Source organism: Syngnathus typhle, linkage group LG17, assembly GCF_033458585.1.
Source record: "Syngnathus typhle isolate RoL2023-S1 ecotype Sweden linkage group LG17, RoL_Styp_1.0, whole genome shotgun sequence".
Classification (NCBI taxonomy): Eukaryota; Metazoa; Chordata; class Actinopteri; order Syngnathiformes; family Syngnathidae; genus Syngnathus; species Syngnathus typhle.
The window spans coordinates 6,713,888-6,726,599 of NC_083754.1; the positions used below are offsets into that span (position 1 = coordinate 6,713,888).

At 44.8% G+C, this 12,712-nt stretch overlaps 2 protein-coding genes across 3 annotated transcripts in view; both read left to right on the top strand.

The window, feature by feature from the left end:
- The first annotated feature begins 329 nt into the window (after positions 1-329).
- stat3 (signal transducer and activator of transcription 3 (acute-phase response factor)) lies at positions 330-7,516 on the top strand. Of its 2 annotated transcripts, XM_061303798.1 has the most exons (24): positions 330-566; positions 1,515-1,654; positions 2,149-2,392; positions 2,464-2,556; positions 2,645-2,726; positions 2,796-2,896; positions 2,966-3,117; positions 3,202-3,360; positions 3,435-3,527; positions 3,712-3,771; positions 3,855-3,884; positions 3,967-4,060; positions 4,135-4,182; positions 4,264-4,347; positions 4,510-4,608; positions 4,730-4,865; positions 4,935-4,987; positions 5,078-5,172; positions 5,254-5,393; positions 5,487-5,705; positions 5,787-5,829; positions 6,201-6,260; positions 6,710-6,813; positions 6,967-7,516. In XM_061303798.1, exons 2-24 carry the CDS (start codon positions 1,527-1,529, stop codon positions 7,029-7,031), a joined length of 2,382 nt encoding a protein of 793 aa, XP_061159782.1. In that variant the 5' UTR covers positions 330-566; positions 1,515-1,526; the 3' UTR covers positions 7,032-7,516. The 2 variants fall into 2 exon arrangements, with proteins under 2 accessions (XP_061159782.1, XP_061159783.1); XM_061303799.1 differs by lacking the exon at positions 6,201-6,260.
- Positions 7,517-10,215: 2,699 nt separating this feature from the next.
- The window catches only part of LOC133170753 (inactive phospholipase C-like protein 2), a 44,641-nt gene continuing 42,144 nt past the window's right edge, over positions 10,216-12,712 (top strand). Inside the window, exon 1 of the mRNA XM_061303883.1 lies at positions 10,216-10,412. The gene's annotated coding sequence lies outside the window, so the exon portion shown is untranslated. The remainder of the gene's footprint in view (positions 10,413-12,712) is intronic.

The following is a 12,712-nucleotide window of genomic DNA, read 5'->3' on the forward strand; positions in this document are numbered from 1 at the left end:
ACTTGGTAAATATATGTTTAGTATTTTATGCTATATTTTTTCATTTCTCATGTAAATATTGATCCGAGGAGTCAAAAAAGAATGGCAATGGCGTTGATGACGTCATCACTACCGGTAATTCAGATGACTTCCAGGCTGGCTGTTGCGTTAAGGTGTTTTCACTCCCTCGGATGTTAGACGCATTTCAACAGCGTTTCAGCGGGAGGCGTTGCTTAGTGGAACAGCGCAGTTGCGACAGCAGTGAAATACGACGAGCAAACGCCAAGGGGTCTAAGCCCCGCCTTCTCTGTGGACAAGCTACATTCCAATTGGCTATAATACTTGACGTTTGGCAGCCATTGACGGACACTACTGTCAGTCAAGCAGACTGGAGTTTTTTTGGCTGGAAACGCCGCAATGTATACAGAGTTTCAGACGGGGGACCTCGACGACGTGGGTGTAAACTTGTGACAGTTTCCTGCGTCTCTATCTTTATACTGAAATATTTTGTTCGGCGGAAAAGTAGTGAGGGCTGGCAGGAATATCGCTACAAACGTCGTAAAGGAGCAAGGGTTATTACAAGTCAGGTAAGCCAGCCGTACTTACTTAGCTGTTATTTTGGTCTAGTTGGTGTCATGCAATATTATTATATTATTAGTTTCCCCCACTGTTAAAAATGGAGTCGTAATTTAGTTGATTTAAACAGCGTTTAACTCATAAACATGCTGCTGAAATCTTTTGGGTTACATAACTTTCATTGGCGCAAAATGTTATTACAAAATGGCCGTGCTAGCCCAATCACTGTAATAAGACTGCAAATCGTTATTATGCGATCGCTATTAATAGGTTATGACTGAGATAACAATTGTTTGTCTTATTACTGGTTAGTCACGCCCATCTCCATCCTTGCTGCAGGACAACATGGCCGAGACCTCCCTTGCACTGGCCTGCTTACATAAATACACATACTAGTTCACCAATGCCAAACAACAAAGCAGCTCTTGTCTTGCGAAATGCTCAACGTTTTATAACTCGGAATGCATTTAAATGTAATTGACAGCTTATATTATGTCCTCATGTACTGTATGATTCTCAGTTTGCTATTTTTTTGTGTTCAGTCATGTTCACACTGATTTTAAAACGTAACTTTTGCTAATATGTGTTGCATGTGGGACTCTGTAATATTATTTTCTATGAAATAGTCTCAATGGCAGGATAGAAAGGGGTTGCAAACACTGGTTATTGAATAAGGTCATAAGGCTTTTGTTGATTCCTCCTGGGACTGCTGTAGCGTGCTGTAAGACCAGCCGGCGGATAGAACCTGCCTCTTGCAGCTAATTGAAAATCAACAAAACCATCTCAAAACTCTCAGGTTACAACTACACGTCCATCCTTTCTGTAGCATCCTTTCTGTAGCTTTACAACATACAAATGGCAGGAAGAGGCGTCAGTTGTTTACGAATGAGATAGCAGCTATTCGCTTCAGTATACAGGAAGTGAGCATCCTGAAATCCGCTGGTTATGTTTTTAGCTAGGTGTCGGTCAAGATGGCCCAGTGGAATCAGTTGCAGCAGCTGGAGACCAGGTATCTGGAGCAGCTCTACCACCTGTACAGCGACAGCTTCCCAATGGAGCTGCGGCAGTTCCTCGCACCCTGGATTGAAAGTCAGGACTGGTGAGTGGACAAATTCAACGACAAGGAAAACAAGTGTGAACTTTCATGGCCTCTTTTCCCGTTAACAATTAGGTTTATTTTTTTACCAACCACTTCCTGCACGGTTATAACCGCGTCCTGACGATCAACAAGAAAGTTAAAAGGGTTTCCTCCTTTGTGACGCTCTGACGGTTACATCAACAATCTCATGAGGCAACAGTCATAAATGTTATGATTATTGCCTAATCAGGCTATTCATTGCTTTTATGGATGTTTGTGGAGGCTGGATTTAAGTTTTGTTTTTTTAATTTTGAAAGATAGATGAGGAAAATACAACAGTGCTATTCATGGGATATTTGTGCACTAAAAAGCAAGTTAGCATATGGAGTGTACAAAACAAGAAATGCAGAATTTGGACAAATTTAATGAATCCTTGATATATTTCCTTTCGGTGTTTCAAAAGCATCAAATATTTAATCTTTTTTTTTTTTTTTTTTTTCCTTCAACCCTGAAAGGACTTTCGCTGCCAACAAGGAGTCTCATGCCACCCTGGTGTTCCATAATCTCCTGGGCGAGATCGACCAGCAGTACAGCCGCTTCCTGCAGGAGAACAACGTCCTCTACCAGCACAACCTGCGGCGGATCAAGCAGCACCTGCAAAGCAAGTACCTAGAGAAACCCATGGACATCGCCCGCATCGTCGCCCGCTGCTTGTGGGAGGAGCAGCGGCTGCTACAGACGGCCACTGCTGCCGCGCAGGTCGGGAACCACACACAGGTTTTTAACGGCGGTGATGATTTGATGGCGTAACATCATCGTGTCGCACTCAGGATGGACAGGCCGCCCACCCGACTGGGACGGTGGTGACGGAGAAGCAGCAGATTCTGGAACACAACCTTCAAGATGTCAGGAAACGAGTCCAGGTTTGTTTTGATATATGTTGACGCGTGGACCCCTGGTTGGTACATCGCCGTCCTGAGGTTGAGGGTGATGTCCTGTTGCTTCCTACAGGACATGGAACAAAAGATGAAGATGCTGGAGAACCTGCAGGATGAATTTGATTTCAACTACAAGACACTAAAAAGCCAAGGAGGTAGCACATACTCATTTTTCGAGTTTTCATATTCGATACGAGAGCAAATCTAAATTGCTTTGGTTGCAGAGCTGAACCAGGACCTGAACGGGAATAGCCAGGCGGCAGCTACCAGGCAGAAAATGGCTCAGCTAGAGCAGATGCTGAGCACCCTGGACCAGCTCAGACGGGTGGGTGCTCCGCATTATCCTATCGCTAGCTCATGACCCACCTTGACAATGATGTCTATTTTTTTGCAGCAAATTGTGACGGAGATGGGAGGCTTACTGACCGCAATGGACTACGTCCAGAAGAACCTGACAGACGAAGAACTGGCAGAATGGAAGCGACGACAACAAATTGCCTGCATCGGAGGGCCGCCAAACATCTGTCTGGACCGCCTCGAAACATGGTAAGTATCAATTTCTTTTTTTTTTTTTTTGGATTGATTATTTTGGTAGTAGCCTGGCCTGAGCTGCTCAACATTCCCACCTAGGATCACGTCCTTGGCCGAGTCCCAGCTCCAGATTCGACAGCAGATCAAGAAGCTGGAGGAGCTTCAACAGAAGGTGTCCTACAAGGGAGACCCCATCGTCCAGCACCGGCATGCCCTTGAGGAGAAGATTGTGGACTTGTTCAGAAACCTCATGAAGAGGTATTGCTGTAAGATGAACACACATTTGTTTTGAAGGAAAACCAAAAACCAAAAGTTTGATATTGTCTCAACAGTGCATTTGTAGTGGAAAGACAACCGTGCATGCCCATGCACCCGGACAGACCACTGGTCATCAAAACAGGCGTGCAGTTCACAAACAAAGTCAGGTAAGAGTTCAAATATCCTCCACTTCATTACACATATGGACAAAAGTCTTGGGACACATTAGGACACAAAATGTTGGACCATATCCATACTTCTGTTTTCGAGTTTACATGTCCAAATACATTTGCTCTTCTAGTTTAGCATCCTAGCTTGATGTTCTAATCTTTAACATGGTTATTCTTCCAGGCTACTTGTGAAGTTTGCCGAGCTCAACTACCAGCTGAAAATTAAAGTTTGCATTGACAAGTGAGTTTTCAAAATGTTTTGTCTAATGTGCACACCCGACCTTTTTAATGAATACAGTGAGAGAACTGCTTTGACTTTTTCAGGGAGTCTGGAGACGTGGCTGCTATCAGAGGGTAGTGTCTTACATTCAAACGTTAAGTACTTTGTAAACGTACATTCAAAGGTCTCACTTCGTACTTTTTGCTTCGGTTTCAGGTCCAGGAAGTTCAACATCCTCGGCACTAATACAAAAGTCATGAACATGGAAGAGTCCAACAATGGCAGCCTGTCGGCGGAGTTCAAACACTTGGTGAGTTCCGGCGGCGCATTTGCCTCGCCTCAGGTGATGAAGCTCACTTCCTCACGGCTTCCTGTTTGTTGCAGACCCTCAGAGAGCAGCGGTGCGGGAACGGCGGACGCACCAACAGTGACGTAAGCGCCGCGGCAACACCTCCGCGCCCATCATATCCCGCCCCCACACTTTGTACTTACGAGCGCTGCGTTCTCTTGTAGGCGTCTCTTATCGTCACCGAGGAGCTCCATCTGATCACTTTTGAGACTGAAGTCTATCACCAAGGCCTGAAGATCGATCTGGAGGTGAGTCATAGATGTCTAAAAGAAATGTGAATCCAAGCCCAAAATGGTTCCGTGTATATTTTTTTCCGAAATGCCATAAGGTGGCGCCAAAGCCCTGGATAGTAGCAAAGTATTAATTGTTGAGTCAGAAATGACATTCTACTGTTTTGACATTTTGTGCAGACGCATTCGCTGCCGGTGGTGGTCATATCAAACATTTGCCAGATGCCAAACGCATGGGCGTCCATCTTGTGGTACAACATGCTCACCGACCAGCCCAAGGTAGGACGACACACACCTTCTTTTAGCAAAGCCACTGTGGGAATGGGAATGTGAAGGTTTGGGGGGGGGGGGGTCAAGGAAAAGACTTTGAAACATTTTGCTGCTGTGCATCCTCGTACAGAATGTGAACTTTTTCACCAAGCCGCCGGTGGGGACGTGGGACCAAGTGGCTGAAGTGCTCAGCTGGCAATTTTCGTCCACCACCAAAAGAGGCCTGACCATCGAGCAGCTCACCACACTGGCTGAGAAACTCTTAGGTGAGTTTGTTGAAAAGCAAATGTCTCTGAGTGTACCAAGCTTGTGCTCGATATTTGTTGTGCCTTCAGGGCCGTCTGTCAACTACTCCGGCTGTCAGTTTACATGGGCCAAGTTCTGCAAGGTAAGTCAGCGCACTCGTCGTCCGCCATGTCGAACTCTCATGTTGCTCTGTTGCTCACCTCATTCAATTTCTTTCTTTTTTTTCTTGCAGGAAAACATGGCCGGCAAAGGCTTTTCTTTCTGGGTGTGGCTGGATAACATCATTGATCTGGTCAAAAAATACATCCTGGCGCTGTGGAATGAGGGGTAAGGCGGTGGAATTTTCCAGGTATTTTGTGACCCTCCACTCCTTTTATAACTCAAAATATGCACTCGTTTGACCCTCAGATACATCATGGGCTTCATCAGCAAGGAGAGAGAGAGGGCCATTCTCAGCCCCAAACCGCCGGGCACATTTCTCCTGCGCTTCAGCGAGAGCAGCAAGGAGGGCGGCATCACGTTCACGTGGGTCGAGAAGGACATCAACGGTGAGGCACTCCGAGCTGATTTTTACGTAAACTGAAATACCGTACATCATATGCATCGGGTTGTGACGCCGAGCCGCCCGTCGACTTTTGCAGGCAAGACTCAGATCCAGTCCGTGGAGCCGTACACCAAGCAGCAGCTCAACAACATGTCCTTCGCCGACATCATCATGGGTTACAAAATCATGGACGCCACCAACATTCTTGTTTCCCCCCTCGTGTACCTTTACCCCGAAATTCCAAAGGAGGAAGCTTTCGGGAAGTACTGCAGGCCGGAAGCGGCTCCTGAACCCGAGTTGGGAGACTCCACGAGCGGTACGTCCTTCATAAAATGTATTTGTGTCATAATTAGCATATTATGCGTTTGTATTTTGACGCCATCTTTTGTTTCGACAGTCATTCAGCCGTACTTGAAGACCAAGTTTATTTGCGTTACCCCGTGAGTATGACTTTTAAGCTCCTTCTCTAATGATTTCTGCCAAGACACCAATTTTTTTACCACGTCTCTGCTTCCCTCTTACCGTTATTATATAAAGTTGAAAGAAAATAAGAAGGGTCAACACACTCTCGGGACATTTGACAAGGGGTTTACATTGTGGCGTAAAATCCTGTGTGCACGTGAAGGGCTGCGCCGTTGTGGTAGTGGTCACAGTGGACGCAGGGCCGATTATGAATTCTACGCGTTGGTTAAATGTATGGAGGAATGAATCGTCAGGTGGCTCCCCCTGTTGAGTCCTTTAAAAGCAGATTTTCTGTTTGAAAGTCACATCATACAAAAAAAGACCACACACACCTGACCTGTCTCCGTAGGTGTCCCTCCGTGTTCATGGACTTTCCGGACAGTGAGCTGCTTGGGAACGGATTCGCGGGGTAGGCGCTTTGCTGGGGGGGGCGGGGCATGTAGGGACTGTCTGTGTGTGGGGCGTGTGTGTGTCACTTAATGTGTGTCTGTAGTCAGGTCATCCATCAACACTATCGCAAAGCGATGCTGTAATCGATAAATTTGTTAAGGGTCACACATTTCATCACGATTAATCTGGCTAACAAAAACTAGCGAAAATCATGGGAGCTAACAGGATGGCAAGCGAGACCGCTCTAGCTTTATTCAAGATGTTAGAGTTGAAACTAATGCAAAATCCCAAACCAACTTCTTTGCCGTCCCATTCGTTGCCATTTTCACACAGCAAGCAGTGTAACATCTCCCCCATCAGCTAACCCACTAGCGTGTCAGCATGTTTGTGTGTCCATGGTGGTCTACTGCAGCTAATGATGTCATTGCTTCTTTTTGTGTGTTTGTTTTTTTCTCTCTCTCTCACCAGCACAAACTCGGGCAACACCAGCGACCTTTTCTCCTTATCTCTGTCCCCGCGCACGCTGGACTCGCTGATGCCCAATGAAGCGGATGGTAATCCGGGACATCTGGGTGAGTTAGACACAAACAAAATCTTCACGCAGCGCTTCTGTTACGGAGAGGTGTACCTAATATTGTGACCAGTAATATGACACATTGACATGAGGTTAATTTTTTCAGTTTTTAAAAAAAGCAAACTAACTCAGCTGCCTTGTTCATCCACAGAATCTTTGACTCTGGACATGGACGTCGCTTCTCCCATGCATGTGAACACGTCCAACTTGGTTTGATTTTACAGATGATTGCGACGCTTGCGTCACTTTCAACCGTCGCCTCACACGGTGACGTGCGAAAATGATATCATTTTTAAATATGCGTTTTGAAATGTATGTGCGTGTCATGAGTTTCATCGCCGTATAAGCTACGTCATTGTTTTAAAACATACTTTTGTGTCTTACTTTTTATCCCTGCCAAATGTAATTATGCAAATGTAGTGATTGCCATTTTTACCGTATTCATCTTCAAGAACTATAAAACATCATGTACAGTACATACTTACGTTTCATTAGCCCTCTTTTGTCTTCTGTTTTCAATGCTTTTGCTTTGAATCTGTCTTGAGTTTTATTTTCTCCTAACACGTGGTGTTAAAAATCTCGGTTTCCAAATGAGTATTTGGGAAACAACTGCCATGTTAGACCATTGTTTCTTGTACAAAGACGAATGTTACTTTTACGAGTCATTATATTTAGGCAATAAAAGAAATTCATACTGAAAATGTCTCATTGTTAAAATATTGAAAATATATCAGTTTGTTTCACAGGATAATGTGTGGAAAGTATATTTTTGCAATTAAAAATACATTTATGCAATAACGCACGTACACAACTCAGAAAAAAGAAACTTCCCATTTCCATTCAGTGTTTTCATTTCTCGTCAGTGCATCTATTTCTAAAAAGCCCTTTGTCATCGCACCCTTGTTTTTTTTATTCGTTTTTCATCATGGGAAAAAAACAACCTCAACTGTAATATGAAAAAATATTACTGAATTGTAAAAATATGATTTGCACTTTGTATTGAATATAACAGCAGACGTGCTATTTGCGTTGTTTCATTAATTTGCTTTTGTCGTAAATTGTAAATGAACATTTGACATATCTGCATTGGTTGATCAGTTTAATATTAAAGAAGTTAATTGAGTATTTCATTTAAATTGAAAAACAAGCTCTCTCAAGCAATTTTAAAACAAAGTATATTGAATTATTTAATTGGAAAAAATTTCAGCCACATGAACGTCAACAAAGCCCGTCACGGATCTAGGTTAACGGACCGACACCTCGGCTCTATCCTAAGAATTAGCACAACAAATTTCACTCCAGACTCTGATGCACTAGCAAAAAAGGGAAACCAACAATACTATTGATTTCTTTATTACTTTATTCAGATGTACTATTCTTTCACTGATTCTTCAAGATGATGTATTTGTCAGAATGTTTGCCGTTGGATGTCGTCTGAACTTGGAGTGGTCTTCACGTATTTGGAATCAACTTTAGTCTTCTGATTTCCTTTACCTGTACATTATTCTTTTGTTTGTCTGGCGTGTCTGTTCAAGTGCCAAAGTCATTGGGCCACTCCATCTTCACCAGAGTTGACACAGGTCAACTAACCTCGCCACATTCCTGTTTACGCCCAAGACATGCAGCAAAGGCATTTGTAATGAATACAGAGCCAGCCTGGTCAATGTCTTGACTGAAAACTTTCTGAAACCACGTGCATGGCCTCAGGACTAATCGCGTAACAGAATTGCCTAGCAACCTTCCAGGGTCCTCATGACCGATGGCATACTCATACCCTTTGCCCGTCCCGTTCAGGTTCTGACTGCGGGCTATTGTTCCCATGATGGCCGAGGAGAACGGAAATCGCCCACGCGAGCCGGACGTCCAGGTGGACACGTCCATAATCCTGCCTCACCACTACCTTCACGTGCTGGATCAGAACACCTGCATCATTCGTGTCGAGATTGGCCCGCAAGCGTACCGCTGCCAGGACAATGAAAGGTGAGAGGGCACGCCCATATGCTGACATCCCTCAGTTTTGCTCACGCCATGTGACTCTTGTAGGGTTCTGTTCCCGCCCATGATCAACGTGCCCCCGGGCCACTACTGCGTGGTTAAGGTCAGCCGGTCGCTGGATAGATTTCTTGTGCGCTGAGAATGTGCGGGCAGTGAGCGATTGCGCACAGCTTAGAGGGAAAATCGGTTGCCGTGGCCGTTTTTTAAAAAAAGACAGAAATCTGAAAAATGGGATGTGTAGATGTTCTACAGTATGTGAGCGTCCTGCTTTGGCCCTGGGAAGAGTCCTGCTTTGGCCATGGGAAGAGTCCTGCTTTGGCCATGGGAAGAGTCCTGCTTTGGCCTGGCTGAGGGTCCTGTTCTGGAAGATATGAGACATATACACCTTTCAGACATAACATTTTACTCGCATTAAAACATTCACATTTTGCACAATGACTTGTGCTGTAGCTTGTGATACAGTGCAAATTCCTGTAACACTTTGTCTGTAAAATATCAAATTACAGTTTTTCTTGGCATTTCTACTACCCATAAATGATCTAGTAATAGTAACAACATTTAATGATTAATATCCCTAAAGACAAAAATCTTAATAACCGTCACTAGAATATGCACAAATCTGACTTAAATTTTAATTTATTTTTCACATCTGTCCTTCTCACTTCTCCAATGGTTGTACACTTTGTCCAGGTTAATGGCTTCGTTTGCTTCTTGCTTTGACTTTATGCGCATGCTGGTCCAAATGTGTCCCTTCAAGACGATTTCTGAATTTTGTTTTGATATGATTCATTAAACTAAATCCTCTTTCACAGTCGGCACTGGTAGCTTGAAATGTAGCACAAATATCCACAAGCTGTGAGATCTCCTTTAGCTCCTCACATCTAAGTAGACCAGGGGTGTCCAAACTTTTTGCAAGGAGGGCCAGATTTGATAAAGTCAATCCGCACATATATATTATTTATATATATGAACTTTTCTCTGTGTGCGATGGCAAATGAAGTAAAGTTTTTGGGCCTGAGGGTGTCGCTGTTGTCCGGGTTGGCGATCAATCGAGCATTCATTTTCAATGTATTATTATTATTTTATTAGTAGTAGTAGTAGTAGTTTTTGTTTCAATGGAATTAAGATCACATTTAGGGATATAAGAAAATAATAGCCTGCAAGGTGTGAATGCTTGGAATATGTTGCAATGATGCGATTAGGACGTGGAAGTAGATGCAGAAAAATGATGGGTAATACTCATTACTTTAGCATTCATACTTTTGAGGAGATTCTATTTTGGTGGTCTGTCTTAAAATGTGTGCCTTGATTAAATAACTGTCGAAAAGCAGGCTCTAAATGCGACTTTCACATCAAAACGTCGTCGTAAGCATTCACCAGCAGTGAGTGACACCGGAATTGGGCGGGGCCAAAGAGAGAGAGAGTGTGTAAGTGTGTGCGAGGAGGACTCTGCACGGAGGGGTCAGCAAACTGTTGCAAACTCCCCGGACCGACCCTGCGACCCACCGAGAGGACGAGCGAGCGAGAGCTCCCCGAGTCATCGCAGCCTGTGACCGCGCTCGAGCACAGGGAAAGCCGCGCGGCAGTCGTCGCCACACGAAGGTAAGACTTTTGTAAGCCTTGTTATTGTGTTTTTTCAGTGGAAAAAAAAACAACACCTCCGTGCCACTTGACCCTCCGCTATTACGACACGCTCATATGCAACGTTTGTAAACAAACTCCGCCGCTTCGCTGAAACGTTGGGGGGGGGGGGTGCCGGTGGATCCGCCGACCGAGGCTCAACAGGCGGCTGAGGGCATCCCTGTTAGTGCCTCCCCCTCTCCTGTCACTTGTGGTTTTGCTAATATATTGGCGCTTACTGTGTTGGGCAAATAATAACAGACGCTGTCATGGAAAAGTAGTTGCAATATTATATGGATTGGAAACAGTCGCTCCTTCGGGGGAGATGACAAATGTGCTGAGTACGGATTCAGCGCTTAAGTAAAAAACTAGATTAAAAAAAAAACTGAAATGTGGTTTTATTGTCCATTTGGATAATTTGGCACAACTTCTCAAGAGTTTTCTGGAAGAAAAAAAAAATTGTCCCTCGTTCTATGTGTTTATTCTCTGTTTTGAATTTGACAGCCCGTTTATGTGCAGAGGAAGAATTTCTGAACACTTTCAACTCAAATTAACTTCATTTATAGAGCATAAACATAGCTGCATACAAAGTGCTATCCTTAAAGTAAAAATGTTAGAATTGGTTGCTCCCTTCTTACGCACATTGTTTTTAGTAGTTGTGAATTTATTGTTGACTTGTGCTGTATCCTTAAGGGTGTAAGGGCGTGGACCTGTTCTTGACAATCACATTGCGATTCGCTGGAAGTGAGCCGATCAAAGCTTAGTGGGTTTTTGGGTTTTTTTTGGGTTGGTGTGACCGACCTATGAGTCAAAGGCGTCAGACCCGGTGAAGTGTTTCTCGTCAATGACCCGCACGCTAACAGGAAATCTGCTGAATCTTTCAGATGGCAACATGTGACAATCCAAAACAAACGTGCGGGTTGTCAAGAGTGAAAGGGAAACGGCAGACCTTGTGAGGGAAGTGATCAGGAAGCATGTGGTGACACTCTGCCCCCCCCCCCCCCCATTTTAAACCTCCACCCTCTTTCAGTTGCCCTAATCCACCGGTCATGTGACCACCAGCTTTCAATCTGGAGCGGCCTGATCCATCTGTCGAATAACGCCGCTGATTGTTGACATCCCGGGAAGGCCTTTCGTCTTGCTGTCTCATGGTCGCCGCGGGCGCCGCACCCCTCCCGTACTTAATTGCTCGATTTTTCGCGGCCAGTTCATGACTAATTTTGGCTTTGTCGCTCCTGGCCACTGTCGACACGTGGCGCAAAGTTTCTACTTTGAACGTCAAACCCTGTGCGTTTTCTCCGCTCAGAATAAAATTTTGGCTCGGTGTCACATTCTTCACTCAACGGTAATAAAATGTTTGCCTGTGGGCTCAGCACTGTGATTGTGGGACTTCCACAACATAAATCAACTTTCTTCAAGTATTATTTTTTTTTCTTACTGGGCGTCAGGTTTAGCAAATTGAGCAGGATGTACGATAGCTGAAGCTGCGCCGTTAAAGCTTATTACGAGCTTACTGCAAAGCAACGGCCGCCTCGGTGTAGCCCGGCTAGCGTGGTTATGTTATCAGACGTATGGGTTCAAAGTGTCACCGGTGTGCTCCCCCAGATCAGGAGAACCGCCCAGATCCAATTGATGTCCAGTATTTTGCCCCAAGGCATTTTTGGATTATCAGCAATTGAGCCCTCTTAGGCTCACCTTACAAGAAGGCCGTGATTTCAAACTTCACACTCTAGAGGCAGGACAGGGCGTTTGGGTGTCAACAGCTCGCACTGTTAAATCCCATCTGTTGCTTGTCGCTGCCCCTTGCAGGCATGCGGGCCAGTTGAATCCGCCACATGGTGTTGTAAATAAAACGTTGGGGAGGGGCAGCGGGGGGGTGAGTATGTTGTGTGCCTGCATTGTGCTGCGTCACACTGTGGTTATGCTCATCTCCCTGAAGCGTCATTCATATAGAACGGAAGATTTCAAAATACATTTTTTTTGCATTCTTACTAGAAATAGACTACAGTCAACAAAATACACTGTAGAGTAACTCACAATGGCGGAAAGTTACAGTAGATGGCGTGTCCTCCGAATATGCGATTTTACTTCAAAATCTGGGCAAAAGTTTTCCCAGATTGGTGTTTGTCAAAATCTCCCTGTTGGCCGCAGCAGCTGGACATCGTGTCGTCCTCACGCATACAAGTCATGTTTCTTCCAGGAAGACATTGTCCTGACATCATGAACCCTGGCAAAATGTCTTCTGGCCTCCAGACCGGACCCCTCCTCCTCTTCTCCCCTCT